Raw genomic sequence first — 27,507 nt, 5'->3', positions numbered from 1 at the left:
TTTGAGCCTCGACCAACCTGACCGTGAATGTTCTTAGGAACGGGCTATCTACCACCTCTGTGGGCAGCCTGTGCCAGTGTTTCACCACACTCCTATCTGTTTCTTATATCTAGTCTGAACCTGCCTTAGTGGTTTAAAGCCATTACCCCTTGTCCCATTATTACAAGCCCTACCAAAAAATCTGTCCCCATCTTTAAGCTGCCTTTAAGTATGAAGTTCAGAGATGCTTCGGCAGGCAAGGGGCGCTGTACCCGGTAACATCGGTAACAATCCGGGCACTCATCGAGGGGGCGAGGGGAGCTTGGTGACCAACAAGTCGAAAGCCTTTCGATAAGCGTTAACGATGCCGGGAACGGGCAGGGAAAAGCGCTTAGAGCAAGGTGTCACAGCAGGCATAACACCTCTCCGACAACGACCCGCACCCTCGGCACTCCCGCCCAGCCGGCTCCACCCCGCTGCGCCGGGGCGGAGGCAGCGCCCGCGGCCGGGACGAGCCAGCGCTGCCGCCCGGGAGGAAGAGGAGGGATTTCACCTGCCCCAGCCCGGCCCGGCCCGCCCCTCCAGGTGCGAGGTGGAGCAGGAAGCGGCGGCGGCGGTGCCAGAGGGGACCCGCGCCCGCCTCGGCGCCGGGTCCATGCGGGGAGATGGCGGCGGGCCAGGCGCTGGCCGCGCTCCTGGCCGCGCTCCTGGCCGTCTCGGCGCAGCTCCTCCCGCCGCAAGGTAAGGACGGGGACGGGGACAGGGATGGGGCGGCACCCCCCAGCCCCGGCTCGGCTCCCCATCACCCCCACCCTCGGGTCAGCTCCCCCTCTCCGCCTCCCCTGCACGGCTCCCCATCACCCCGACCCTTGGCTCCCCGCAACCCCCTGCACGCCGATGGGACCCGCCCGGTGTGCGGCTGAGCCCGACCTCACTTTTCTTGGCCCCAGCGTAGGCGAGAGACCGATTACTCTGCCTTTATCCCCGTGTGCTGCTGCTGATTAAATAACTATTAGTTGTTTAATGGGGACGCGGGTGGGAGCGGGGATAGGGTTAGGGTTCAGTTTCAGCACCCCTCGTCTGAACGTTCTTTTTCTTTCTCTGTGAAAGTACTGTCCAGATAAATGATTTGATCTTTACATCCTCGCTTGCTGGAGTATTGGTTATGCAAATAACTTCACAAAGTCCTTTTTCCTGGACGCCATAGGGGCAGCTGAATTCTCTATAGGGAGGAGAAGCTCTCAGGACCGTGTTCTGTGTCGGACCGTGCAGTCATGTGAACTTTTCAGCAAAGAGAATATTATTTATATAGAGCAATGGATGAACTGTGAAAGCACGGAAACGGAATGGCTTGTATGCCCAGATAGTTTAATGGGGGCTGCTGCTCACTACCAGCTCTGCATCTCTTGAAATTCCTGGATGCTTGATGCAATCCCATATATCTAAACCATGCATAATTTTCTTAAATCCTGTCTGCGACCGCAGAACAATTCCAGTTATGAACATAGGGATAGTGTGTGGGGTTTTCCTCAATTTCCCAAGCTGCTTGATTGCAAAAAATGCCCATCCTCAAGTCTAAACAGTCTGTTTTATTGCTATCAGTAGTCCTGTTAAAGGCTCCTGAAGTATGAGTCCTTCTGTACAGAATAGCTGGTGTCACTTGCAGTGACTATGAATAACTGAGAGTCTGATATGAAATTTGTGCCTTTTTAACATTTCTATTACCTTTAACTGCTCTGGTTCTTCTGAAGTGGGGGTCATGCCATTCTTATTATAAACAATACAGTCTAAATGTTGACTGTGAAATTGGACAGCCCTGAGGTTTAAGTTTCAAGCTGTGTAGTCTTTTAAATAAAATATTTGCATTTAATATATTGCCTCTGCATTGAGTGAATGACATCTATTTGCCTCTCTAAAGGAAAAAGAAAGAATATTGTGCAGTGTTTAATTGTGTTTTGTTTCCAGAGAAAACAAATGTTTAAAACTTTAGATGGGTCAGCACTAGAAGCAGAGGAGATAGACTTTCCCGTGATCTTAGCTTAATCTGGAGGAACCAGAGAGCAAGAGCTCCCCAGCCACTGACGGTGCCCTCAGGCAAACCCTGAAGTTGCTCTGTGAAGCAAAGTTATTAACAGTGAAATTGCACAAAACATCACTGATAGACCCAGTGGTTTGCTGCCACTGATGGTGGCCCCTCTTCCTACCTCCTTCAGTCCCTTCCTTTCCTACTGCATGCTTCTGCCTGCTGGTCTGTCTCCTGCACAAGCACCACTGCTCCTGTGTGCCAGGTCCTCTGTCATCCTCTGCAAGTCTCTAACTCGGTGCCTTCCTCCTCTTTGTGAATTCCCAGTCCCTCCAAGAAGAGGTGGCTCAGTCTCAGCTGCATTAATTGGCAATGCTGCATGGGTTGGCAAGCTGAAGGTTGCTGTGGTGTGAGCGGGATTGGTGCCTTCCCAGCTTTGTTGGCAGATCTCACATGCCTAGAGGTGTCCTTCATTCCAGTGGGAGCTGCTTTTGTTATTGCACAACCAAAACTGTAGCTGGGACACTTCCCTGAGCAAAGGTTTGTCCTGAAAGCCCAAGATAGCTCAGGTTAAGATTTTCCCCCACACCCCTAGGTAGTCTGTAATTTTTAAGGAGTTCCCTTTGCCCCGGTGCTGATGTTGGTACTGGCTCTGCTGTTGCTGTGTTTTGGCTGCAGGTTGCAGCTACCTCTCTTTTAGCAAGGCCGGCTTTAGGCTGGGTGTGCATATGGGCTGTGTATGAGGCACATGTGCCTCTTCTTGGAGAGTGATGATGCTCTAGCGAGACAGCTACAAATTTTGGTGAGCTCTAAAGCTGTCTCTTGTCATCCTTGATGAAGTTCGTTCTTCTCTCGCTGTCTGCCTCCAGCACTTCCTAGTAGGTACAGTATTACAGTGGTGTTCTTACCATCGTGTAGGAACGTGTGGGTCAAGTGTGGCTGGTCACATTTTATTCAGAGGAGCTTTTAGGTTTTCTTGAAATGCAACTTCATGCATAATGTAAATTATCAAATGAAAGATTGGTTAACTTATAGCTGTAAAACTACAGAAAGAAGTGTTTGGTGTGATAGCTGTGCGTAGACATAGGAGTGTGAATGAAGTATTGCATATCTGACCTTTGAAAATGTGTTTTCCAACTAAAAATATGTTTCTTCGAAGCAGTAATAATAAAGTTAATCAGACTTTTTATTCTGTCTGTGAAACACAAATATTTCAGATTTAAAGTATCCTTATAAATGCGATAAAATCTGCATATATGTTTTGGTCTTTGTCTTTAAAATATCATTGTTATGATAAGTGAATTTACAGATAGTGCCATGTTGACTCTCTTTGTACCCTCCAGTTAACTTTTTCTTGGCAACCGACTGATTTGAATCATGCGTCAGTCTTAATATGTAAGGCTGCTTCCTTTAATAAAATAAAAAAAAAACCAAGCTGTTAGCAGGGTCTTTTTGCTGTTCTGACAGAATATAAATAACTAGCCCGTTTGTTCTCCTCTGAAAGTCAGTGGAAGCTGGATCATTTCCATTCTGAATCATTGTTTGCTCATTTGATTGAGACCTTTTCTTTTAAGACCACAGCCAATGTGCATTAGTAACTTTTTTATTGCTTACCTCCTGCCATTTTCAGTCTGGAGTGCTTAGTTTTTACTCTCTAGAAAATAATGTGTTTACAGTAAATTACTAGTTTGTAGTCTGTCTCAGTTCTGGTGCTACTACCTTAAATTCTCTACCAGAAAATACCCTTAATTTTTTTTTCTCAATTCCAGGGTTTTTTGTGGGTTTGAGTTGCTTGTTTTTAACAGGTGAACCTTGTCTTTGTGTATTTTTTGTTCATCTGTAAGTCTGAAGGGATGTAGAGGTAATGTGAAGGCCCAAGTCGATATGCGAGGTGGTGGGAACATGAAAATATTTGAGGATTAATACATTGAGCTGACCTTGTTGTCCATAGCAGCACAAATGACCAACAATTTGAGTGCCTCCACTAGAGATCCTCAGTAAGGTTGTGCTCTCTGGAGTTGGATGTGAATGAAGTTTCTCCAACAGCTGTACTCTTGGTCATGGGGTTACTTGTGTGCAAAACTGAAAATACCCACAAATAGCAGCCATTTGGCTGGGAAGAAGAAGAGAAGAAGCCTGATGTGGTGAGCTGGCTCCTGAGCCTGGCTCCTTAGCTGGCTGGTGTCTTTTTTGTGCCTGGGGTTGTCATTTGACGTGCTGTGGTGGCTCATCAGCCAAAAAATAATTAAAGGAAAGTAGGCTGAAAAGGTTCATTTTTTGGCATTGGCTCAAGGCAGAGGACTGGCCAAGGCAGAAACAAGGTGGAAGTATTGGAGGTTGCTGAAGTTCATATTCAGAGTACCACCATGGACCTGTGACATGGAGAAAATTAATTATTTGTTGGCTAGAAGATTGTCCTTCTCTCATTTTTATTACAACTTCTCTGTATTCCTACACTGTAACAAGAGTTTCTAGACAGAAATCAGGCTTTATGAAATAAAGAAAGGACCTTTCCCCTACCTGGTATTGGGTATCATTTGGGTCAGTTGTGCTTAGGCTTGTTAATTGCTTCTATGAATTATCTTTAAATAATATTGAAATAGAAAAGAAATAGGAGGAAAACTACTGGAAAAAAAGTTTTTACTTTTTGAAATATGTAGCAGCGGCAGTATTTTCACAAATAAGTATTGCTGGGGCTTGGTTTATTGGTATAGCCCTTATCACCCAGCTTAATTGTTATTTATACAGGCATATGTTAAATAAAAAAGCTTTGGGCTCCACAGCTGCCAAACCCTCACCTCAGTCTTAGCCAGAGGTGGAACAACTTTGCACTTACTTATTCCAGAAATGTTTTCTTAATATTTGAAATAGAATGAGAAACCATCGTTTGCTGAGAACAAAGTCAAGACACTTTTGGCTTTCCCTGTGTTGACTGCTACAGCTATGGGTGACAGGCATATGGTGTGTTTGCAAATTAGTTTGCAAATTAGCGTAGACGAAGGGTGAGTAACCCTTTTCCTTCTTCATCAGTTTCCCTGTATTGATTACTTTCTCATTCGCTTTTTGTAATTGCTGATAGCAAAACATGACCTTCTTTGGGTTCTGGGCAGCAATAGATGAGTGCAACAGAGGAGCAGTGAATGTGTGTGGAGTTGTGTACCCTTCTGTGTTGTGGCTGGTGCGGAGTTGCTGGTGGTGCTGGGGTTGTGAGGGGGAAGCTGAGTGTTGCTCATCACTGTCATGAGCGGGCTGTACCCCTGAAATGAGCTGGCCAGTAGTTTTCTTACTGCAGCAAGGTCCTCCTTCCTCCCGCTCTCATCTGGATGTCTTCTGAGCTCTCCCTTTGGATGTTTTCTGGCCTTGGTCTCCACGCAAGAGCTCCTAGAAAGACTCAGCTGCAGCAAAGCATATGTTAGGCCAGAGGATATGGGGAAAATAGGCCTTGGATGCCAGTTTTGATCTAAATGATCATTTAGATCAAAACTGGCATCCAAGGCCTATTTAATAGGCCTTTAATAATTTCTATAATTTATAAACCTTTGCCCACCTAGGGGAAAGGGTAAAAGTGTCACCTTAACGAAGCACTTCCAGCAGTTTCTGGGACATTATTCAACTCCCTGATGCTGCCTGAGTATCCCTGTCAAACCTCAGCTCTGGAGCGGAGGACGCACTTGCTTAGCACAGTTGGTTTGTTGGAACCAAACCATTAACCTGTTCCTGTAAGGCAGCTGGTGACTTTTGGTGCTCTCTTGGTAGTATTTGGCTGATAGAGCCGTGTCACCATCCCTCGACTTGAAAACTTCTCTAATTTCTTGGAGGTGTGACCATACAGTTTCTTCTTGCTTCGCATCTGCCAGCAGGGTGTGAAGGAAAGGATGTGGGCTGGGCTGTGCTCAGTACGTTGTTGGCTGCTGGCTGTTACGTCGGGGCAAAATCTTGTATTTCTGTATGGGCTGGTGGCAGGAGGTGAGGGTTTGCTGCCTGCAGCTGAACCTGCCTAGTGTGGACAGGATTGGTGGGATGTCCTGGAAGACCTTCAGGAAGAGACAGCTGAAGAATTGTGCCATAGTGTTTAGGAGACATGCATTTCATGTATGCTAGTAAGATCTAGTCTGCTTCTGAGTGCCCAGGCTGCCAATACTGCAAGGAAAGTGATTATTTTTTTAATCGATCTCCTGTAACAGGGGAAAAAGTCTTTCTGAACTTTGCCTGTTCTATTGGATACCTTTTAACAACCATTCACAAGGATGCCATGGGACAGCCTGCCTTGAGCTGTGCCTTTTGATTTCTTGGGGAACAAAGTGAGTGTGATTATTTGATGTCAGAGCAAACTCTTATTTTGAGAGGTATGATAATGCTGACATTTTGGAGTTGGCCCTGGCTTTTCTGGGTCCCTGGGCAGAGCTGAGAGAGAGCAAACTTTGAGGAGTGAAAAGGGATGATCTGAAGTTCCTCAGAAGTGAGAGACTGACAGCAGGATGTTTGGTGTGGGAGGGACCCTGATTGTGAAACGTGCTTCTATTCCTTTGTTAACCGGAGCCAAGACCGAAGAGCTGCTCAGACATGCTCCAAGATGTCCTCTTGCTGGCTTACATCAAGGTAGGAATAAACTGTGCAAGCAACACCCTTTGATCAAGGGAGGCTCCTGCAGTGACTTGTGTGGTATCAGCGTTCCTTGAGCCAGTGCGACATTTTCTCTGAAGTTGTACAGACTCACATGTCGTACATTTTGTATGTTGTATGTGAGCTAGTGGTCAGCTTGCAGACAGTGTTCACTCAGATCTGTGTCTCACTTCTACAGAAGCAACAAAACTTCATATCTGTAAAATAATGATTAAGAAAGGGCAGCTCAGAGACAACATTTTCCTTTACATAATTACAGCTAAGCTTGCCAAATCACAAAGTGTCTCTCTTTCCCACTTTTGGTGAAAATCAAAGTTTCTTTTAAAAAAATCTCTTTTTCACAAGTCATCTGAGTGTCTTAATTATCTTCCAAATTATCTTTCTTCTAGAGAAAGGGGTAGAAATAGGCCTTTTTTTTGTTGTTGTTGTTGTTATTTTAAATCTATAGGTACTTTATTCCTGTTAGGCATTACAAATTAATGAATTAACTTTTGAATGAGCAAGCTTGTTGGCCTGGGGTGCTAACAGACCTTTTCTGGTGAATTGTGCTGGAGTGGCTTGTAACATCATTATGCCAGAAGTGTCCACCCTTCCTCCCTGATGAGGAGGGGAATGTGTGACATCTCACCTCCTTTGTGTCCCATCTTGTCTTGTCAGTTTAAATAATCAGTGAAGATTAGGGGGCTGTACTCTGATGTCTGAGGAATGGGTATTCTCTCCCAAGTGCCCTCTCCTGAAATGTGGGTGGTTACCATGGCACAGTAGCAATTGGCAGCATCTGTTGGTAGGAGTTTACAAGCTTTGCAGATTTTATTGCTTTAATTTTCTGCGTGATTCCCTGAAAGCAACCCTTTCACAAAATATGGACCTCATATCCTAAACAAGCGTGATGTTGGAAGACAGGTCCAAATATAGGGAGATCATCCTGCAGTGGAGAGAGTGGTTAGTTCACACTTTAAATGTAAACAGAAAACCTGGTCACTTTGTAAAGTCAAACAGGATTTCAGCAGCTTGCAGCAAGAAGGGTTGGCTGTAATTTTTGATGATGCTTGTGATCTTTCATTTGCTGCTCTCAGCACTGTTCAGTAAGTTAGAGGAGTCCAAGCAGTGTATGGATCCCTGACTAACTTTGCCCTTAGCTGGATGGACACTGCAGGTGAGATTGGAGAAGTGGATGGTGCTTGGGCATCTGGGTGCTGCAGTTAACTGGAGAGTTGGACTTGGATTGTCAAAGAAGAAGTCAATAAGACAGGTACAACATGATTGAGTTGGCAAAGCAGGGAGATGTTTACTCTTTTAAATATTATTTGGTGTGTTGTTGGCAAATCTGAGTGAACTGTGCAGGGAATTGTGTTGGAGGTGATGCAGAAATAGATGGTCAGGCGCAGCTGTTTGTATATATCTTAGCTGAGCCATTGGGGTGTTTGTTCAGGATGTGGGAACTTGAGCCAGTGATCCCCATCACAACCTTGAGGTCGCTTAGCTAGGAGAAGGGTGTTTTGGATGGATTGTTCTGCTTGTGTCTTGCTGATGCTGCTGTCTCTTGATCTGATGCTATCCAATAGATCAGGGAGAGGAGTTGGTTTGGTTTGGACCTGAAATAATTCAGATTGTGGCTGGGTTACTGTGTTACTGAGTTGTACCCTTGCTTGCCACCATCTTGCAGTGACTCTTGCAGTAGCTTATGTGTAGTGGAATAACCTCAGCAGGTTATGAGTGTGCCTGCAGGTCAGCATCCCTGAAGGGGCTCAGAAGAGGCGGTAAACTTTCAAAGAGAACCTTCCAAGCTGTAGAGGCTAACAACATCCCAATGCTATCCTTGACCCGAGGTTGTGGCACAATGTGCTGCAATGTTCTCTGGAGAGGTGTGTTGGTTTTATGGGTTCAGATCCCCTTCGGGCAGAACCGGGGTTTGGATACAGGTATTTCATATCCGGAGCGAGTGTTGCCGCTACTAGTCTTCCACAGCTGTCTGTCTCTCCTCCAGCTGCTGCCAGCTCATCAGTGGTATCTGAGTCAGCCCCATCCACCTGGTTTTTATTAAAAATGGCTGTAGTGGAGCAAGGCTGTGATTTAACCAGAATGAGAAAACCAAGAGGTTTTGTACATAATTTTGGGCTAAATTAATATCTGGGATTTTGTTGTTGGTGACTCTTGTGTGTTTTGTTTTCTTGGTCTGTCTGGGACTTTTTGGTTGTTTTAATCCATCCCGTCAAGTAATGTGAAACAAGCCATAGATGCTTATGGATAAATTACTGCAATGAAATGGAGCTGTCTAGCTAAAACTAGTTGGACTCTGTTCTAGCTCCTGCTTTGTTTAGCAAGGCACTGCACATAGCCATAAAAACTTCGGTTCTGCCAAGTCCTTTGCTTGTACATACTTATGCACACTCTCTGTGAGTGCCACTGGCTTGACTACTCACCAGCTGTCTTCTACATTGCACCCCTGTCTTGTAAAGGAAAAACGTCCTTTTGACATTTATCTATACATATTAAAAGTACTATAAGATTAGTGTCAGGTGCAAACATAGTAGATAAATTTGGGCTAAACTCCTTGGAGTAATCCAACTTGTTTTACACTATGCAGTTTATTTCTAACCCCAGTGGGAGAGCTCTGAGCAATAACATTGATGAAAAGTTTGGAAACATGATACTGTTGAAGAAAATCTAGCCAAGCTGTGTTTGTGTGGAGAGGGGCATTACTCTAGTGATAAAGGGATGCTGTAATGGCACAGCTGTTGTGAAGGTGCATTCTTAAATGAGCATGAGCAATAGAAAAATCCAGCTGTGGCAGGGAGGGTGCAGATTGAGATTAGGGCATTTGAAGAAATATCCAATGCAGGCTGCAAAACTGTAATTGCTTAGAGGAAGAGAAAAATAGGGTAAGATCAGCTGTCTGCATCAGCCTGTGAACCAGCTTGGGGTTGGAGGCTTCATCTCTGACATCTTCTAGCCCAACAATTCCATTGTTGTGTAGACAAAGATGAGATCCATCTTGGCAATGCTTCATCTTGTTGGTTTGGATATCCTGTGTGTCATCCCTGTGCAGCAGCAATGAGGTGTGGAAATTGCTTCTTTTGAAGAAACATGTCCAGTTACCAGTAATCCTAATAAAAAGGCATGCAGTGGGAATCATAGACAAAGACAGATTAGTGTGAGTCATGAGGAGACTCACTTGTGTTCATGAAAGCTCTCCAACAGAGATGCTCTTTACGTAGTCTCTCTGTTGTGCTGCTTGTGTGTGGCTGTAGTTTGGGGGTTTTAGCCATTTGTTCATTTATTTTTAGTGACTTTGGGATCACTGGATATAATTTCTGCATGATTCTTCTATTTTTCCTATGAAAATTAGATTTGATAGTCTAATGTATCTCAGCACATCCCTAGCTGGCTGCTGTTGACATTACAGCACTACACTCTTATTTCTTGGCCAAAATTATCAGTTTCATCTGTGGAAGCTGTTTGTTTATGCAATAAAGGTGTATGTCGCCATGTGGGCTTCTAGCAGACAGCTTTGCTGAGCCTAATTTGGTAGAGATCTGCATCCTTGTTGCCTATTGGGATGATGATATATTGTTCATTGCAACACTTCTGTGATTTTACTCAGGTCCTGTTTAGGAAAGCTGAGGCATGGGTCACATCCATGCTGGAAAGTGATACTGAGCTGACAAATATTTTATATTCTTGCAGAGGGATCAAATGGAGAATGATTATATGGTCATGAAGTCAGCAAGAGGAGAGGGAAGGAGTTAAAAAAAAGTCCAGGCAGCAGAATTTGGGTCTTTCAAGGGCTGGGGATACTTTGTTTTGACCCTTGTAAGCAGGCTTTGCTTATTTCAAAATGTTAAAAATTCCTACTCCTTATTTCAGGTCAGAGCGTGTATTTGTTCTGCTTTAAAACTAGTCATATGTTTAACGTTATGCTTATACTTAATCCTCATGACTAAAAATCAGAGCCAGACACCAGCATGTGGTGCAGAAGTGCTGGCTGTTAGTGGTCCTGGTGTGTTTCTCTGTCCTCCCAAGTTGGTTGTCTGGCTGTGCTGTCCCATGGATGAGAAGAGGAATAGTGATAACTGTTTGACCAGGAAATTAGAAACAGACTTTTTAGTAATACTTATAAACTGTAGATGAGTATGACAGTTATCCTATGCAAGAAAGAAGCCTCTTTTGTCTGTAATTATTAATTACTGGTATTATGCTATTAACACTTCATATCAGGGTGACTTAAACATCAGAAAAATGGTGACCATCTTGGTCAAAAGGTATTCTGTGCACTAAGTGTGGTAAATAAAAAACCCAAATAACCCCCAAAAGCATCCAGTGTTATGGGAAACAAAACTGGGGGCTAGGTTGGAAGTAGTTTCACTTTGTCTTCTGAAGACTGCTTCCTCCTGAAGAATGAGGAAGAGCAGCACTGGTTACTTGCTTGGCTTTACTCTCTTCTTTTCCCCACCCCATGGACATTGCCCCTGCAATTGTCCCGTGTGCTTGGAAGTACGACTATACCATCGTCTTTTTTCCTCAGGAAACCCAGATTGAAAACCTCTGCAAAAGCATTTCTAAGGCAAAAACCCAGATGTAAAGTGTGCTGGCATTTGGAAGAGGCAGGAGAATTCAGCGTAGGCTCTCGGGTTAGAGTACTGTCCCATCACCTAAAAGCTGTAAGAAAGTTACTCAGTGACCAGGTTCTCACTAATGGTTTTAGAGCACTGGTAAACTTGGGGTTAAAAGTATGTGCAGGAATTTGGCAAGCCTCGTGATGTTTGAGATTTTCATTTAAAGCCTTTGATTCTGGAGGCAGATAGGTAAGGCAGTTTCAAGGGCTTGCTAAGTCTTTTGATTCCAAGCTAGAAAGGCTGCAAAAAGGCTCAAGACCAACAAAACTCAAATAAAAGCTTGATGGAGTGCCTCTTTGAATACTCTATTCTGCCCTATTCTCTTTAACCATGAGATTTTTGATACTTGATGTTGACAAACCTGGAGCTGCAACGTTCCCAGTGGCAGAGAGGGATAATAGCCCCTGATAAATCCTCAGGACTTTTGCCAAACATTGCAGTAAAAGTCAGGCCCTGGAGAAACGTGAGAATGCTGTAAAAATCAAGAGAGTTTTTAAACCTCTCTTAAATAGAACAGGTGGGTTTTGTGTGAAATGGAGTCACTACTGTAATAAGCTTCTCTCTGCAGCTTCAATGGCTAAAGTTTTGAGTTGGGTGGGCATGTTTGTTGAGAGTTTCTGGCATGCTCATCTGCCATGAGAGGGCTCTGCTGATCAAGGATTCCCATGGTGTGCTCAGCCTCCCTCCCCACAACCCTCACCAAGTGAGTCCCCAGGTGTCTTGGCTTTGGCCAGCCTCCTTACCACTGCTGTGTCAGTAGCAGCTGGCATGGACTGTGCTGGTGCTCAAGGGATGGTGAACAGTTGGGCAGAGCCTGGGGCATCTTGCAGGTGTGATTTTGTGAGCCAGTTGTTCTCCTGCACCTTCCTGGCATGCTGCCTGGCAATGGGAATGGCTTTAGAGGCTCCCTCAGGGTACTGCACTGCTAATTTTGCCAGGGTAAATCTCTCTTTCTTGGGGTTAACAAGCAAGAGGATTCCCAACCTGGCATATGGGCAGAGCTTTGTCATGCAACCCTGTGTGATGTCCCACTTGAGGAACAGATGTTTTTTAACAGAATTTGGAGTAACCTTATTTTTAGATCTCTTATTATTTTTTATGTACATTTTTTTAATATATACACTAGAAGCACAAATGCTGTAGACACTATGATTGTATCTTACAGACACTGAAATAAGGAAGGGGGAGCAGTTGAAACAAGTAGTAGAAAACTGATCGACTGACCTGTCCTCAGATTTTCACCTGTGGCTGGGATATGGTTGACTTCAATGCAAACTTTACTTGCTTCAGCCAAGGCTGGGCTATATCTTTACTGAGCATCCAACTGATGCTAATAACTTTTCTAGTCATCTTGAATGTCCAGTCAGTGCTCCTTGGTGTCTTGTATTGCATATATATTTTTAAAAGACAATCAGGTTTGATCTGTTTGCTGATAAACTGCTACCGTAAAAAGGTTATTCAACAAGCAGTTTATTCTGTGGCTCCAGTATTTCCTGTGAAAGCTGCTGCTGCATCTGGTAGTGCTTGAAATCCATGAAGTATTTCCCAAAAGCTTTAAGTCAGTGATGGTCATGTCAGGGACAGAGAGGAGGTATCCCAGGCCACAGATGCCTTCAGTGCTGTTGAGGGCATTGCGTGGACATCCTGTACCTTCAGGGAATAAATTGTGAAAGGTGAGGAGGGTGGGAGAGAGCCATGACCGCGGATATAAATGTCTGTTGGTATGTCCTTTTGGTATCACTGGAATACCTCATTTGGGCTGCAGTAGTTGTTGATGTGAACCCAGAGATTCATTGGGTGTGATTGAAGTTGAACCTTGTTTTGTTGTTTGCTACTGAGTAAACTTCCTAAACTGAGTCATGACTCGATGGGTACCTTCAGAAATTAAGGAGGTCATGTGATGACAGACTGAAAGCCAAAGTCAGGAGAACAAAAATTTGAAAGGAATAGCTGAACTCCTTTTTAAGTGTGAAGTATATTACACTAGGAAGTGTAAATTGGAGCAGAACTGGTTCTGCACAAATTCCCTGTATACCTCTCTTAGGCACATACAGCAAGCATATTTCTATGTTGTCAGTGCTGACAGAGCCAAGGCATTTTCTATTGGTACAACACTAGAGACTCTTGAAAATGTGGATACTAATATTCCTTTGGACACTGTGGCATCTGTGGTGATGTGGGGAAAGGCTGGTGATCCTCATAGTAACAAAACACCTCTGTTATCTTTTTTTTGTCTTTCTTAGCTTCCTTTGCAATCTCTCTTCGTAAAGTGGACAACACCACAGTTACAATTAAACTGAAACCTGGTGTTTCATCAATCTGTAAAATGCGCATTAGAAGTGTCATCAGGTCTGAACTCATCTTAAAGCCTGGGGAGAATGTGACTTTTACCTTCACTTGTAGTACTCCAGAGAAGTATTTCATCATGGAAATTCAGAAAAATATTGGTAAGATACAGATTTTTTTTAATTTTCCCTCAGTGGTAATTTTCCTCCAGTAAAATGACATACCCTTCTTTCTGGTTACTGTATTAAGATATCCACCTAATGTTAGGTAAGAAGAAATCTTTGAGCACTGATTAAATAACCTTGGATTACTGAAACTATGCAAGTTAAAGAAGTCTGTATTGCAGCTGGCAGAATTAATGTTAACTTGGCTGTGTTGGAAGCAGTTAAATGGTAGTTTGTTGTGCCAATTCCTTTCTGCCTTTTCTTTTTCCCACAATTTCTAAACCCATTGAAGAATCTTTTTTTTTTCCCCTGGCAAAAGCCTCTGAACACTTACAGTAATATATTATGTATTTGATGAACAGCTTGAGTGTATCTATAAGGACAACAGAAACACTGAAGACATGCACATGTTTCTTTATATTTGATGAATGTCACTGAAGACAAGAAACTGAAAATTTGGAAGTGTAGCTAAAGCTTCATTTACTTCGAATGTTATCCCTGGTGTATGTACTCTTTAATGTCATGAACACATGCAACTTCACAACTAGATCCCAAACTTCATTGGCCATTCAGTCTTTAGTAACATCATTATTTTTGGGATAGTGTTCAAGGATAATTCTGTTTGTGTTTTGGAATTTTATTCATATGATTCATGCAAATAGTAATGCTCACAATATCTCATGATATATTTGCAAGATACACTTGTGATATTTCTTCTTTTAAGTTGGAGCTTAGACATAGATTAAAGTATGCTTATTTTGAGTGTCAATCAATCGTTAGGATTCTTCAGATTAAAGTTTTCTAGTTTCTCCCCAGAATCCTGGGGTAGTTGCTTTTGTTGTTCATCTGGGCACCAAGGAAACAGAAATACAGTTTATTGCAAACAGTTGAAAATTTAGCAATGAATGATTTGACAGGAATTCTCTGAGCGAGGTGGGATAAAATGGATTCTCCAGGTCTGTGATTTCCAGCTCTATTTACACTGCGTTTCTGTCTTTTGCCCATTCAGACTCTACCCTATTCACTAAATACCTTCTAAATTCTTCAGCAAACAAGGCAGAATACTTGAGACAATGAAACCCTTCTGGTAGTCAGCCCAACTAAAGCAGGTTTATCCTGTCTGTTCTATGGGAGACCTGTTTAGAGACAACATGTGACCGTGTTACAGGAGTGCCTTTTAGTGCACGTAGAAGAAAATTTAAGTTTAACCTAAAAATTGTGAAAATAGCAAGGAAGAAGTGTCAAATTCCTTGTTTACTTGAGTAGTTTCCAGAGTGTATTATGGCTGTTCCTTCTCTCCATTTAGACTGTGTGTCAGGCCCATGTCCCTTTGGAGATGTTTATCTTTACCCAGTGCAGCTGCCCCGCCTTAACAGGACTTACACCTGGGACGTGAAGGCAAGTACAAAAGCTGGACTCGAACTAAAATTTTCTGCCCCGTGGCTGAGGCAGATTGAACCAGGAGAGACGTGCTCAGATTTCATTAGCTACAACATCAACAGCTGTATTGATAACACCATGGTCAACATTGGCACCTTCTGCAGGAATGGCTCAGTGTCTCGTGTCAAGTTGCTGGGAGGAGTTGTCATGTCTCTGCACCTCCCATGGGACTCGTCCCTCACCACCTCAGGCTTCAGCATAGCTAACAGGACTTCCATAAAAAGTAAGTATGGAGTACTGTAATTGAATTATTTAAACCTTTCTTCTCAGCTAACCTTCTAGTTTTGGTGCTGCTATCCCTAACTCCCTTCCACTTCATCTTTTCTGGAAACTATTGTTGTATAATTTTTAGTTTGGTAAGCTGGTGCTCTTCTGGAGTCAAAATATCTTAGTTTGGTCAATTAATAATTATGAAGACTGTTCTGTTGCTCCTTTTGGTGCACTGGAGAGTGTCCAGTGGAAGGCCACAAAGAAGATTAAGGGACTGGAGCGTTTCTTATGAGGAGAAACTGCAGGAGCTGGGCCTATTTAGTCTAGAGACAAGAAGACTGAGAGGGGATCTCATTAATGCGTATGAATATCTCAACAGTGGGTGCCAGATTCTTTTCCATGGTACCCAGCGATAGGATGAGGAGCAATGGCCATAAACTAAAACACAGTAAGTTCCACTTCAACATGAGGAAGAACTTTTTTCCCTTGAGGGTGGTAGAGCACTGGGACAGGCTGCCCAGGGAGGTCATGGAATCTCCCTCTCTGGAGACATTCCAAACCCACCTGGACGCGTTCCTGTGTCACCTGCCCGAGGTGACCCTGCCTTGGCAGGGAAGTTGGACCGGGTGATCTCTAGGGGTCCCTTCCAACCCTAATAATCACAATCCTGTGATTATTCATTTCCAATCTCTTTAAATTTCCTGAAACTTTGACATACCTGCTCTCTTGGTTTTGTGTGTTCAGCTCAGTGAGACTAGGTAGCATAATTCGAATAAGCCAAGGGAGTTTTTTTAATGGTTGCGGTGTGTAGTTGGACTTGCTTTTTTATAAATAAAGCTTTCTTAACTTCTGGAGCCTCAAACCAATGCTTTTCTTCAGGAGAGGAATGTGAGAAAAGGGGAAGCAGTGCCTGGGAGGCATATGAGGCTACTTAAATACAGTTATCTGTTTCAACCTGCACAGTAACACAAAACATTGGGTAATAATCTTCCTAAAATACCTGAAATATTATTTACCAATCGGTGGGTTATTTTGTGATCTCATGACAAATCCTCTTTGGGAGGTGTTCTTGCTCTATACTTGAATTTTGCAGTTGTTGCTATCAACTATAAAAGGAACTTAGTCCTGGTTTGAGCTTCTAGAACATGAGTTTTTTTGTAACTCCTGGCACTCCTTGCAGTTGCACATGACCCCAGGAGTCCTAGAGCAGGACCATAATCTCTGTGTACCCAACTTCATGCTGGGAAGAGTCATCCAACTGTATTACACAGACTCCACGGTTCATATTCATGTTTTATCACGCCTTTTTGAGGCTCTGTGTTGGTGTGCTTTTTGTTAGATTCAGGAGGTTTTAGGAAACATTGCTCCATTCTGGTATAAAAGCCCAAATCTTCTGTTTCCCAAAACCTGTTGGAGCAGAAGGAGTTATCAAGTGGCATGTTTGCTCTTGCAAAGCCCGGAGTAGAAGTATGAACTAGGATCTTTCTTTTCCCAAGAATAAAGGCTTGTCTGTCTATATGCTCGAAAGGTTAACCCACTAAACTGAAAATGCAGCATTAATATATTCCTTATCTTTTCTGTAATTGAAGACGAAAGAATCAACTTGAGTATATGTTTTAGTCTGAGGGTTTTTTAATAAACTAACCTGTAGCTGAAGTGGATGATCTCACTGTAAAAATAAAAAATGCTCTGCCTCTGGGCTGCTAGATATGTCAGTGTGTCTTTGTTAAATGGAACTTGTTTTATATATTTTCTTCCTCCTACCCCATGTTTTAGGGTTATGCATAATTGAATCCATTTTGAAGGGGGAGTCTTCCATCACCCTGATGTCCCCCAACTACCCACTGGGCTTTCCAGAAGATGAGCTCATGACGTGGCAGTTTGTGGTTCCTTCAAGCATGAGAGCAAGTGTGTTTTTCCACAACTACAGCCTCTCCAACTGCGAAAGGAAAGAGGAGAGGGTAGAGTACTACATCCCTGGCTCCCCCAGCAACCCGGAGGTGTTCAAGCTGAGTGACAGCCAGCCTGCCAATATTGCTGGCAGTTTCAACATGTCCCTGCAGGGCTGTGATCAGGATGCCCAGAACCCAGGCATCCTTCGCTTGCTCTTCCAAGTCATCGTTCAACATCCGCAGCTTGATGAGAGTAAGTACCTTTTATTGCTTTTGCTTGCAGACACCTGGACTGAGCACCAAAAGGGAAAGAAATACTCCTTGTTTTGTTATTTTCCTTGAACTTAGGTCCCTCTGTGAGTTTAAGGAGGTGGGTTGCCAAGCAACACTGAGGCCTGTTTTACTGCCCTTGGTACCTTTGGCCATCACTACAGCAAGGCGAGCAGTGATGCTGAAATTTGCAATTTGCAATGGAGTATGAAGCTCTGTTTGTAGATTTTATCCTGTAAGCTTGTAAATTGAGACTCCTTTCCCTTTCCAGCATCTGAATCATGTAATTGAAAAATGCCTTTAATACCTGGAGTATCAGGTCTTGCATGTTGTATAGACTGTGTTCCTCCTGAGAGTCTGATCAAGCTATCAGGCAAGGACTGTAGCTACTCAATTGGAATTGTTTGGGCTTACGTGTGGCTGCCTGTTCTCCAGTAAAGAAATCAAGTTCAAGCTCGTTTGGACAGTTTTACTTTCAGATGTAAGATTCAACATTTTAAAGGCAAATCATAAAATGTGAGCCCAATTTCCTGCTCTCAACATGAGCAGTTGTGTTTAACAAGGTGAAACCTGCTGTCATGGTAGGTAACAAGATCTGTAGCATAAACTGGTGAAATGAGACGTGGAAAATTGTCTCTGTAATACTAATGGCATCAGTGTGCATTTCTTTCCTTCCTTTCTTTCTTCCTTTGAGTTTTATTTTGATTGCCTGAACATCAGCTGGTGTGAAGAAGTCACATAGGCAGAGAAGTTGTCAGCAGGATACTCCACTAGTAATATCTCCTACATATTTGGATGTTCTTTATGTTTCTTTCTCTACACTAAGAAAATAATTTGTTTGTTTGTTTTTCTAGCCTGAAAGTCAGATTGGTTTAACACAGTAGCTTGTAATATCAGAGCATTTATCTAAAAACAGATATAAAAGGCCTGGCTAAGTAATGAGCTAGTGATTTATTCTCTGACTTATCAGCTCCGACCTCAGTTCGGGGTGGAGGTTAATAATCAAGGTGCACTCACTGCAGAAGAGCAGGTGGAGGAAAGTCCACACTTGACCACCGCTGTGACAGGAGCTACTTAGAGGCTTTTTAAGTGATTTTAGAGGGAATAAAGTTTGAATGGCCTGTGCCCTGAAGTCACATATCCAGAAAGGGTCTGTAGCATTTCACCACTGCAGTCCTCCATCCTTTGTCTCTCTAGCCTGGCTCCATTTATAAACAGTAAATCCTCACAAAGTTGTTGTTAACAAAATTGTGTTTGCTTACATTTATTGTGTGTTGCATCTTGGAAACTAGATAGAATGAAAACGTTGTATTCAGTTGATCAGCTTTATTTCCCTTGTACTTTGGAAAGCAAGAAGAATTTTAATATATTTATGGCCAGTAGACAAGACGATAATCACCTACAAAATTAAAAACACGTTGTCATTTCGTGAATGAAATACAAGTAATAAACCATGTGGATTTAAGAGACAACAGTGGTTTCTCTAGGGATTTTATAGGATTTCATGATTGATTTTGTAGTTATGTAAGTTCTATCAAAGATTCAAAATCAGCCCTCAGGTTGCCATCTGCAACATTGCTCTTATTAAAAATGCATTGATATCTGCATATTTTGAAAGCTTCCCAAACATTTGGGTATTCCACAGCTGTCTGTGATGCTGTCACAGATGTCTGTGATAAGAAGAAAATGTAGCTCTTTGCAGTCACAATAACTTCTTGATCTAAGTCTTGCTGCGTTTGGCTGCTGCAGGAAAAAGTGTTCTGAAGAATGAGTAACCTTGTGGTAGGAATCTTAGGTTCTGTGCTTGGTTGTGTGCTTGTCCAATGACTTGGACAACTTCATTTGACCACACTTTTTGTGTGTCTGGTTTCCCTCACAGGAGAAAGCTGTTTATTCACCATTTGTGTATGACTTTGAGATCCATATGTAAAGCTAAAATCGGAAAATGAAGAGTAGTAATAGAGTGTGTGTGTGTGTGTGTATTTTTTTTCAATTTTTTTTCCCCCTATTCTTTATAGAATCATAGAATGGTTTGGGTTGATAGGGACCTTAAAGATCATCCGGTTCCAACCCTCCCTACCATGGGCAGGGATACTTTCCACTATATCAGGTTGCTTTCTTTGACATTAGAGACCTGTGGCTTGTTAACAGCATCAGGTTGTTGTGTGGATGCAATATCTATCTTTCCACATGATAGTCAATCTTTGTGAACTACACTATGACCCATAACCTTGCATTTTTTCCTCTTTCCTTTTATTTCCTCCTTCCAGATGTTCTAAGTATTTGCAACTGCCCTTAACTTACATGGGAGAAGGTATTTACCATTCCTGCTTACCCTTGTTGTTCCAACTTGCTGTAGCTGCCCACACATGGGGCTTAGCATATGTATTAGCCTGCTATAGCTGGAAAGGGGGAGGGAAATGGGCTTTGTGTGTGGAAAGGCTCAAACCTCTACATTAGAAGAGTAATACAACACCTCCTGAGTTCATATTACATTGATGGAAAGAAGTAAATATCTTAGCTGATATAGAAATAGCTGTAACAGCTGCTCGTATAATGGGACGAGAAGAGATGAAGTTCTGCTTCACACCACACTTCTTGCCTGTAACTGCTCTGGGATGTTTTTCGTTGCAGATGTCACCCATTTGGTTGACCTGAGCAAGGAGCGGAACATGACTGTGACCATACACTTAGATGGGTGGCCTGGCCGCATCCCACTCATGTCTGAACCCGTATGCTTGATCTGTAAGGATCCTCGCACCTGCGACCGCATCTTGACTTTAGCGTCTGGCACCGTCTACAGGATCTCCTTTCTGTGCAAGGACTTGTCCCGTCTGAGGATCACGGCTGAAAAAGGCATAAGTATGACAAAAGTGGCTTAACGTTGTTGCCTAGGGAATGCTTTTGCATGTTTTTCCCCAGGGCTCAGTGAAACCTTCTCTCTCCTTTTGGCTTGAAATGGATTTTGGTTGGAAACGGGGCATTGGCCAGCTGGGCCAGATGGGTACAGTGCACCTAGATGGGTAGAATGAATCTGGAGGTGACCTTGTTCAGTACATCATTCTACCTTTAAAAATAGAAACTGTGTAGCTGTTCCCAGAAGGGAAAGGACAGAAATCACCTAAGAATCTTCTCGCTAGCTACTGCGAAATAGGGAAACAGAGCTTGAGAGCCATAAATTTGCCCATGAAAATTCAGGACCAAGGTGGCCATCAGGAATGCATCTTGTTCTGCTTGGGTGTCCCCTTGGTGTATGATTTTCCTAAATGCTTTCAACTATTGGTAAAGAAAGAGATTTCGGGTATGTATCTGTACCTTGACTAGTCTGTGCAGCGTCTCAGTCAGCAAGTGATATAGCAAAAGTAGTATCTTGAGTGAGGAATTTTGAATATGTTTGTATCTATTTGTTTCTTTGGTGTCCTGCACCATGTTAAGGAAAGCTCTTTAGATACAAACAATACATGTTTGGGTAAAGGTTTCTAAGAGGGGATATTTTCTCAGGTAGGTGCTTATCTGAGTTCTGTAAGGAAAAACTGACAGTACTCTGTATGTGCCTAGATAATTCCTCTGCAAGAAATACACAACCCTTGAGATTTGTTTTTGTGATTGCAGGCTGCGTTGATCTTCGGTGGTGTCAGAGGAAGATCTATTCTCTTTCGGTGCCCAAGGCTATTTTGCAATTGCCGATTCAGCTGCACGAGTTTATTTGGAAGCTCTTGGCCCCCGATCTGATCAACATAGAAGTTACGTCTCCGTCCTTGAAACTTCAGCAACATGTCCGAGATGTCCCAGAGCAGAGGTGCAACAGGAGCTACAGTTACAGCATTGTTAGTGCCACCCCAGAGACAGAGCTGAATGTTGGTGTGTTCTGTCCTGGTGGATCCATTGAAAAGATTCAGATGAGGAATAATATCACCATAACCTTAAGAGCATTTGGTAAAGGATTCATCAATGAGACTAACCATCAAGATTTGAAAATGTCTTTTGTGCCACATATTAAAGGTGAGGTATTTTGTATATTTTGTTGTGCAGTGATAAATTTCTCAATATGCTTATTAAAACACGTATGGATAAACAGAAATTAAGAGTTCAATTCTTTAGAGTCTAGTCGTGGAGCCATTGCTAGAATCAGTCTGTATCTGAACAGTGAGGTTGTTTGTTCCTGGAAAAAAGAACGAACTTTGCACTCCACGTTCTGGGTAGATGGTTATGGGAAATTCTGCAGATATGCCTGTGTTTGTTGTGATAGTTACTGATGTAGGAGGGGACTGTAATTATTAGAACTAAGTTTTCATTCTTTTCCTGTACTACAGATGAGTGCTCTTTCACTGTGAGTCCAAATTCAAAGGCCAAAGTTTACTTGCAGACTCCCAACTGGCGTTATGGTTTACCTCCCTATGTCTCCATATCCTGGTACATCATTGTGCCCAGCAAGCAAATTGCCCGCCTTGGGTTCTCCAAGGACCGCATGGGTATTGCTTGTGAGACAGGCCGTGCCTACATCAACATAAAGGAGGAGACTTTGGGGGCAGAGGAGACCGTGCGCCGTGAGGATGAAGTTCTGCCTGATCCCCGAAATATGTATCACAACTTCTGGGTAAACATCTCCAACTGTAAACCTGTGGACAAGATGCAGCTGACCTTGGAGTTCTGGGTGACTTTTGCTGACAAGCAGATAGGTGAGTCCTGTAAGGCTGTGGTGATTTGTTTTCTGCTTGTTTCCTTGCTTTCCCTTGGGGTAACGGGAATGGATGGTGGTCCTCCTTGGATGTGGGAGGTTTATGAGTTTCTGCACTTGAAAATGTCTGTCCTTCAAAAACTTCTGAGAGTTTCAGCTGGGTACTTCTAGGAGCTGGAGAGAAAGGAGGGATTTTAATGTGGTGGGGGTTTCTAGGGGGTGGGGTATGTTTATGGGTTTTCTTTTATTTACACAGGGGATTGAAGGGATCGGGGTATTAAGACTAGATTTCATTTTTTTAAATTTAATTCAGGTTTTTTAGTTGGCGATAGCAGACAGAATGTATAATAAGATCAAATGATTTTTCTCCCTTCCAAGGTCACAGACCTGGTAAAAAGCTTGGGATTTGATTATGCAAACTTATTCATCCAAGTAGTGCTCACTTCATGTTAGCAGTTCAATTAATCTCAGTGTTCACATAAGCAAGAAATCATCCCCAGGACAGGTCCGACCATTTAGTGGAGAGTGGGCCCTGACTGCTAACAGCAAAATCTGTGTTCTTGTTCTCTTTCATCTCCCTGAAACATAAACAGTTTAAAAAAAAAAAAAAACGGGAAGGGGACATTTTTAGAGTAGTCTTTGCTTATTTAAATTTGCTTCACATTTGCACTTCCTCTTCACCTGTGGGAGACTGCTGTCCATAGAAGTATTGGATTCACAGACTAGAGCTGAAGCAGTATCAAATTGATTTCTAATTTTTCAATAATTTTTTTTGTAATGTATACTTCTTTTAAAACATGCAGCATTTTTCTTTGCTCGTGTGTGGACTTTCCTAATCAATTTTATGACTCCTAGAAAACCCCAAGTCAACACAACCTGTGCATTTCAGAGGAAAGGATGGTTTTGAGGGGAAATTGTTGAAATGTCACTATTTCTTCTGTTGAATCCTTCTCTTTTTCTTCACTTTTTTCTCTTCCTTGCTTATTCAGCCAGAGGCATGTGAGATGCTGCAGGTAAGTTCAGCAGTGCATGAGCTGTATTAAACTCTTGGAGGTGGGTGGGTTGATTGGGGTTTTTGGTTGTGCTCCACTGCCAACAGCAGTAGTTGGTTGTTGCCTGACTTCCAGCCTCTTGGAAATGGCCTGTGTTGTTCTGTGGTGAGCATGGCTTGGGAACTGCTGCTCTGCAGGCAGGTGGTATGTGTAGAAACTCTTGAGGAGGTTCAAACCCAGGCAGCTTTTAGGAGAAAGCTGGATGTTCTTTCTTTTGCTCAGTGTCCTTGTATCTTGTCTGTTTGCAGACCTAGGAATCATACTCGCTGTGGTAGCTGGGGCCGGAGTTCTTTTGGCTATTGGACTGGCTGTATGCTGTGTTAAGAAGTAAGTTCATAATTTGGCATGTGTAACTTAGCAGTTAAAGAAGGTATTTTGGGAGAGCTGCTTGGCCATCTGTTTCATGTGTTGATATAGATCCCTTGAACCGGGGTCTAAAGCATTAGGTAGGCAATGGTGTGGAAGTAGTGTGACTCCAGGAATGCTTCTTTACTCTAAACTGACTGACTCTAAGAGCAGAGTAGCATTCCTGGAGTCACATTACTTCAACCTGCAGAGTACTGCTTACCTTGACCTTAGGACAGGCTTTTGGCTGTACTGTAAATGAGGTGTTGGTTGGACACCAGCAGTACCTGACATGCAATAGCTACATTCATTGCGATTTTGTGTGTGACTCTATTCAAGTCTTCGTTCAAGCAAGCTGTAAGCTTACCTAGATATACCAAGAGCTTTCTTTCACCTACACAACATCCAGCCACTTCTGGAGTTTTCGCATCAAGTGGGAGTATTTTTCTATGAGATGAGTCCTTGGAGTGAGAACTGAGTTGTGCAAAGCTTACATGTGTACCATTACTCATACAAGCAGAGTCTGAAGTCATTGATAGCTTGGGCTTTCATGTATTCTCGGTGCCGTCAAGGTGGTTGGGTCCAGAAGCTGTAAAGCTGGAAGGAATTTATGCAATATGGTGACTAGAGCACTTATGAGCACATTTTCCTGCCACACAGGAGAGACTTTACAAATGCAGGCTTAAAAGTCTTCAGTTTGGCCTTTGTTCTTTCCAATTTAGGGACAGTCACTCAAAGTATAACCAAGAAAAGTTCATTTGGCTTTTATAGGGGACCCACTGTCTCATCTTCAATAACACTCAGCCTTGTTTTGTGAGGATCTAGTAGTCGCTGGGTCTTATTAATGTCGGTGGATGTTGTGGGACTTGGTACACTGCACAGCCAGGACCCCAATGCTTGGCAGGCCATTGCAGTTAATCTTGCAAACTTCAGGGTCAGACAGCACCAGTGGGTAACCAGGTGGTGTGAAGTTATTTTCTGCTCTGTTAAAACAGCATGTCTAGACTCAAGAGTCTATTTTTCCTAAGATTGCCAGTAAAGCCTTTAATCCAGGTAGACTGCCTGACACTGTGGCTGGGATGGGTAAACAGAAGCTCTTATTATTGAGTTCAAACACACCACATACGTTGTTTTTGACCTGTTAACAATTTCAACTCTGTAACAGGAAGAAGAAAACCCAGAATCCCATGGTGGGAGTGTACAATGCTAACGTGAATACCCAGATGCCTGGAAAAAAAAGCTTATTCAGAAAAGGGAGGCAAAACAATGAGTCTCATGTCTATGCAGTTATTGATGATGCTGTGGTCTATGGACACTTGCTGAAGGAGTCTAATGGCTCAGTTGCCCCAGAAGTTGATGTGTACCGGCCTTTTGATGGACGCATGGGTAGCTTGCCTCCTTCACCGCCTCCATTCTCCTTCAGAAAAGACATTAAATGCTCTTCTAACACTGAGGAGGAATCTCCACCTCTGATGGACACAGACCATGACACTTACACATTTGCTCATCAGAAATTGGGGCAATTAGAGGACAATGGAGATGCAAATGAAAAGGATAAGGAAGACACAAGTATGCCTTTGCTGGAAAGTAAGAAACAGGATGGTTTAGTGGAATAATTTTATACCAGGTATAGCAGTTTCCTGTGGAAACACAGGTGTAAGGATAGCAGTCTAGGAGAAAAAAAATACTGAAGAGGAGTGTTATTTTTCAATGTGTTTTGATATTGTGTTGTTTTGTGTGTGGTTTTGGTTTTTTGTGTAATTTTATTTTTTTAAATTTAGCTGTTGATAGCTTTCAATTTTAAAGTGAACATCTAGCAAACTCAGTCAGAACATTCCAGGACTGCATGCACTTCTTGTTGTGAAACAGGTGCCAAAGGTACACTTCTGCTTTTTACTAAAAAGGCATCTGGAAATTTAATTCCTAACTACCAGCTTAAAACTGGGGCCATTAGTAGTGGGGAGAGTGTTCTGTCCAGTATTTCCTCCTCTCAGAGTCATTTGTTTGAGTGTTGGTTGGTGACTCTTAGGAGATGCAGGCTGCATCACTGTCTCAAGGCAGCTCCAGGTTGCACACATCTAAGCAATCTGCTAATATCTGAGCACAGGTGGGGACACTGTCCTTTCCACCTGTGAAAGGACAGTGAAAGCTGTGAAAGCTTGAAAATTTATCATATTTAGCATGATAGTGGCTATGTAAGTGTAGCGAAAGACCATGTAGGCCACCTGGAAGAGTTCTGTGCCTATAAATCAGTGTGATCACTTGAGCTTTGGGCTCTTCTACTTCAGAAGATAAGGGTTTTCTGTAATTTTTGACTGATGTTATTATACTTGGATTGTACAACATGAGCCTACACCAAAGACTATTTTCTTGCTTTTGTACAAAAACAGTTTCAAAAGTCTAAACCAATTTGCACTTGTGTTCAGATGCCTGTAACATTCACATTCTACTAATAACTTGAACTTTTGGTTTAAGTAAGAGTAAGGATTCAATGAAGAAATAATTATGTGGTCATTCAACTGTTTACTAGTGCTTTTCACTTCACCTGTTACTAAGGATTAAAAAACGGGGTAAAGGAAACTATTGTTTCCAGCAGGTGGTTTCTCTGAAATGCAAAGAATGAGAGTGAATCCATAAGACAAGCCTAAATCTTTCAAGTGTTTAAATGATGGTGGGGACAGTTCTTGATTTCTGGTAGGACTTGCAGTTCAGTTGTCTAGCTGCCTTTTAAAGGCAGCTCTTCAAATCAGGTAAATAATACGTTCCATTTTAAGTGCCCCTCACTCTAGCCTTTTTAAAAGCCTGTGCCTTTTAAAACGTGAGGGTCAGATCTTTGTGCAGAGGATTACGGGTGTATAAATAAAGTTACCCTTTATATACAAACATCTGTCTTGTCCAGGTGTGCAGTTTACTGAGGCTGTGCAGCACTAGACTCAATGACTTGAGAATTCCTCTCCAAGTGTCTTACTCTTTCTTGCCTAGTGATGCACAAAGGTGACATAAAACTTCGACAGTGTTGCATGCAGTAATGTTAAAAATATAATAATGCTTAAAATTAAATGTCTTTTAGAAACCTTACTGTTTACATTAAGAAAAAATGTGGATTTCTTCCTGTGTTAACTATTCTGGCAGATTGACTATTTATTTGGTCAAGTGTATGTATTTAACAGTGTGTACCATTATACTGCTTGGAACCACTACAAGATTCAGTATAATGTCATATCTGATGCAGTTTCCTGTAGCATATAGCAAAACACATTCCAGCCAAAAATGCCTTTTATTGTTTCAGGTATCTTCCTGCTTATTTTTATCACTTTTAATACGGAAACGTGTATTTCTAGATCTCTGGCTACTCACTGGAATCACGTATTTCAAAGTGTAATGGGTAATTTTAATGTTATTTGAGAACTTAAAAAGATTTCTGTATTAATACTGATATCTGTTTTTCTCAGGTAACTGAATTGCCGCAATACATTTTTTATCAGAGTAGTCCAGTTACGCATTTGTGTGGTCAATGTTCCTCACTTCTGTTTTATTGAAAAGGAATGAGAAGTCTGTAAGCGAAATTCAAGGCTTTCTCTTCCCCTTAGCAAGGTTTCTGCAGTTTCTTAGATGACTTTTTATAGTTCATGTTCTTTCTAACCAACTGAAGAAAACATAATGGAGATCGGGATTTTGTTCACAACCTCTTAATCTTTGAGAATATTGATGGTTGTTGATGGATATTTTCATTTGTTCTCTTTTAACTCAGCTTTTGGTATGGCAATGTAAACCTTATTTTACAGATATTTCCAGTCTAAAGTTGACTTTTACTGTGTTTATTTTGGTATGTTTAGAGTAAGAGTTCAGGCACAGATTCCAGTTTGCTTTTCATTAAGAGAAAGTTGTGAATTTTTTTTTTAAATAAATGAAAAATAATGCTACTGCCA

The 27,507-nt window shown here is 42.4% G+C and overlaps 1 protein-coding gene across 2 annotated transcripts; it reads left to right on the top strand.

Annotated features, from left to right (window-relative positions):
- The first annotated feature begins 328 nt into the window (after window positions 1-328).
- Window positions 329-27,507, top strand: CDCP1 (CUB domain containing protein 1). Of its 2 annotated transcripts, none has more exons than XM_027718970.2 (9): window positions 329-720; window positions 13,485-13,688; window positions 14,998-15,354; window positions 17,118-17,486; window positions 20,138-20,365; window positions 21,116-21,505; window positions 21,817-22,182; window positions 23,482-23,560; window positions 24,744-27,507. In XM_027718970.2, exons 1-9 carry the CDS (start codon window positions 645-647, stop codon window positions 25,192-25,194), a joined length of 2,520 nt encoding a protein of 839 aa, XP_027574771.2. In that variant the 5' UTR covers window positions 329-644; the 3' UTR covers window positions 25,195-27,507. The 2 variants fall into 2 exon arrangements, with proteins under 2 accessions (XP_027574771.2, XP_039244236.1); XM_039388302.1 differs by lacking the exon at window positions 24,744-27,507 and adding an exon at window positions 23,171-23,194 and having other exon boundaries at window positions 23,482-23,561.

The sequence above is a fragment of the Pipra filicauda genome, unplaced genomic scaffold, assembly GCF_003945595.2.
Source record: "Pipra filicauda isolate LSUMZ 115617 unplaced genomic scaffold, ASM394559v2 scaffold62_size3274119_pilon, whole genome shotgun sequence".
NCBI lineage: Eukaryota > Metazoa > Chordata > Aves > Passeriformes > Pipridae > Pipra > Pipra filicauda.
Note: the sequence above shows the minus strand (reverse complement) of the source record. Positions and strands in the feature narration are given on the sequence as shown.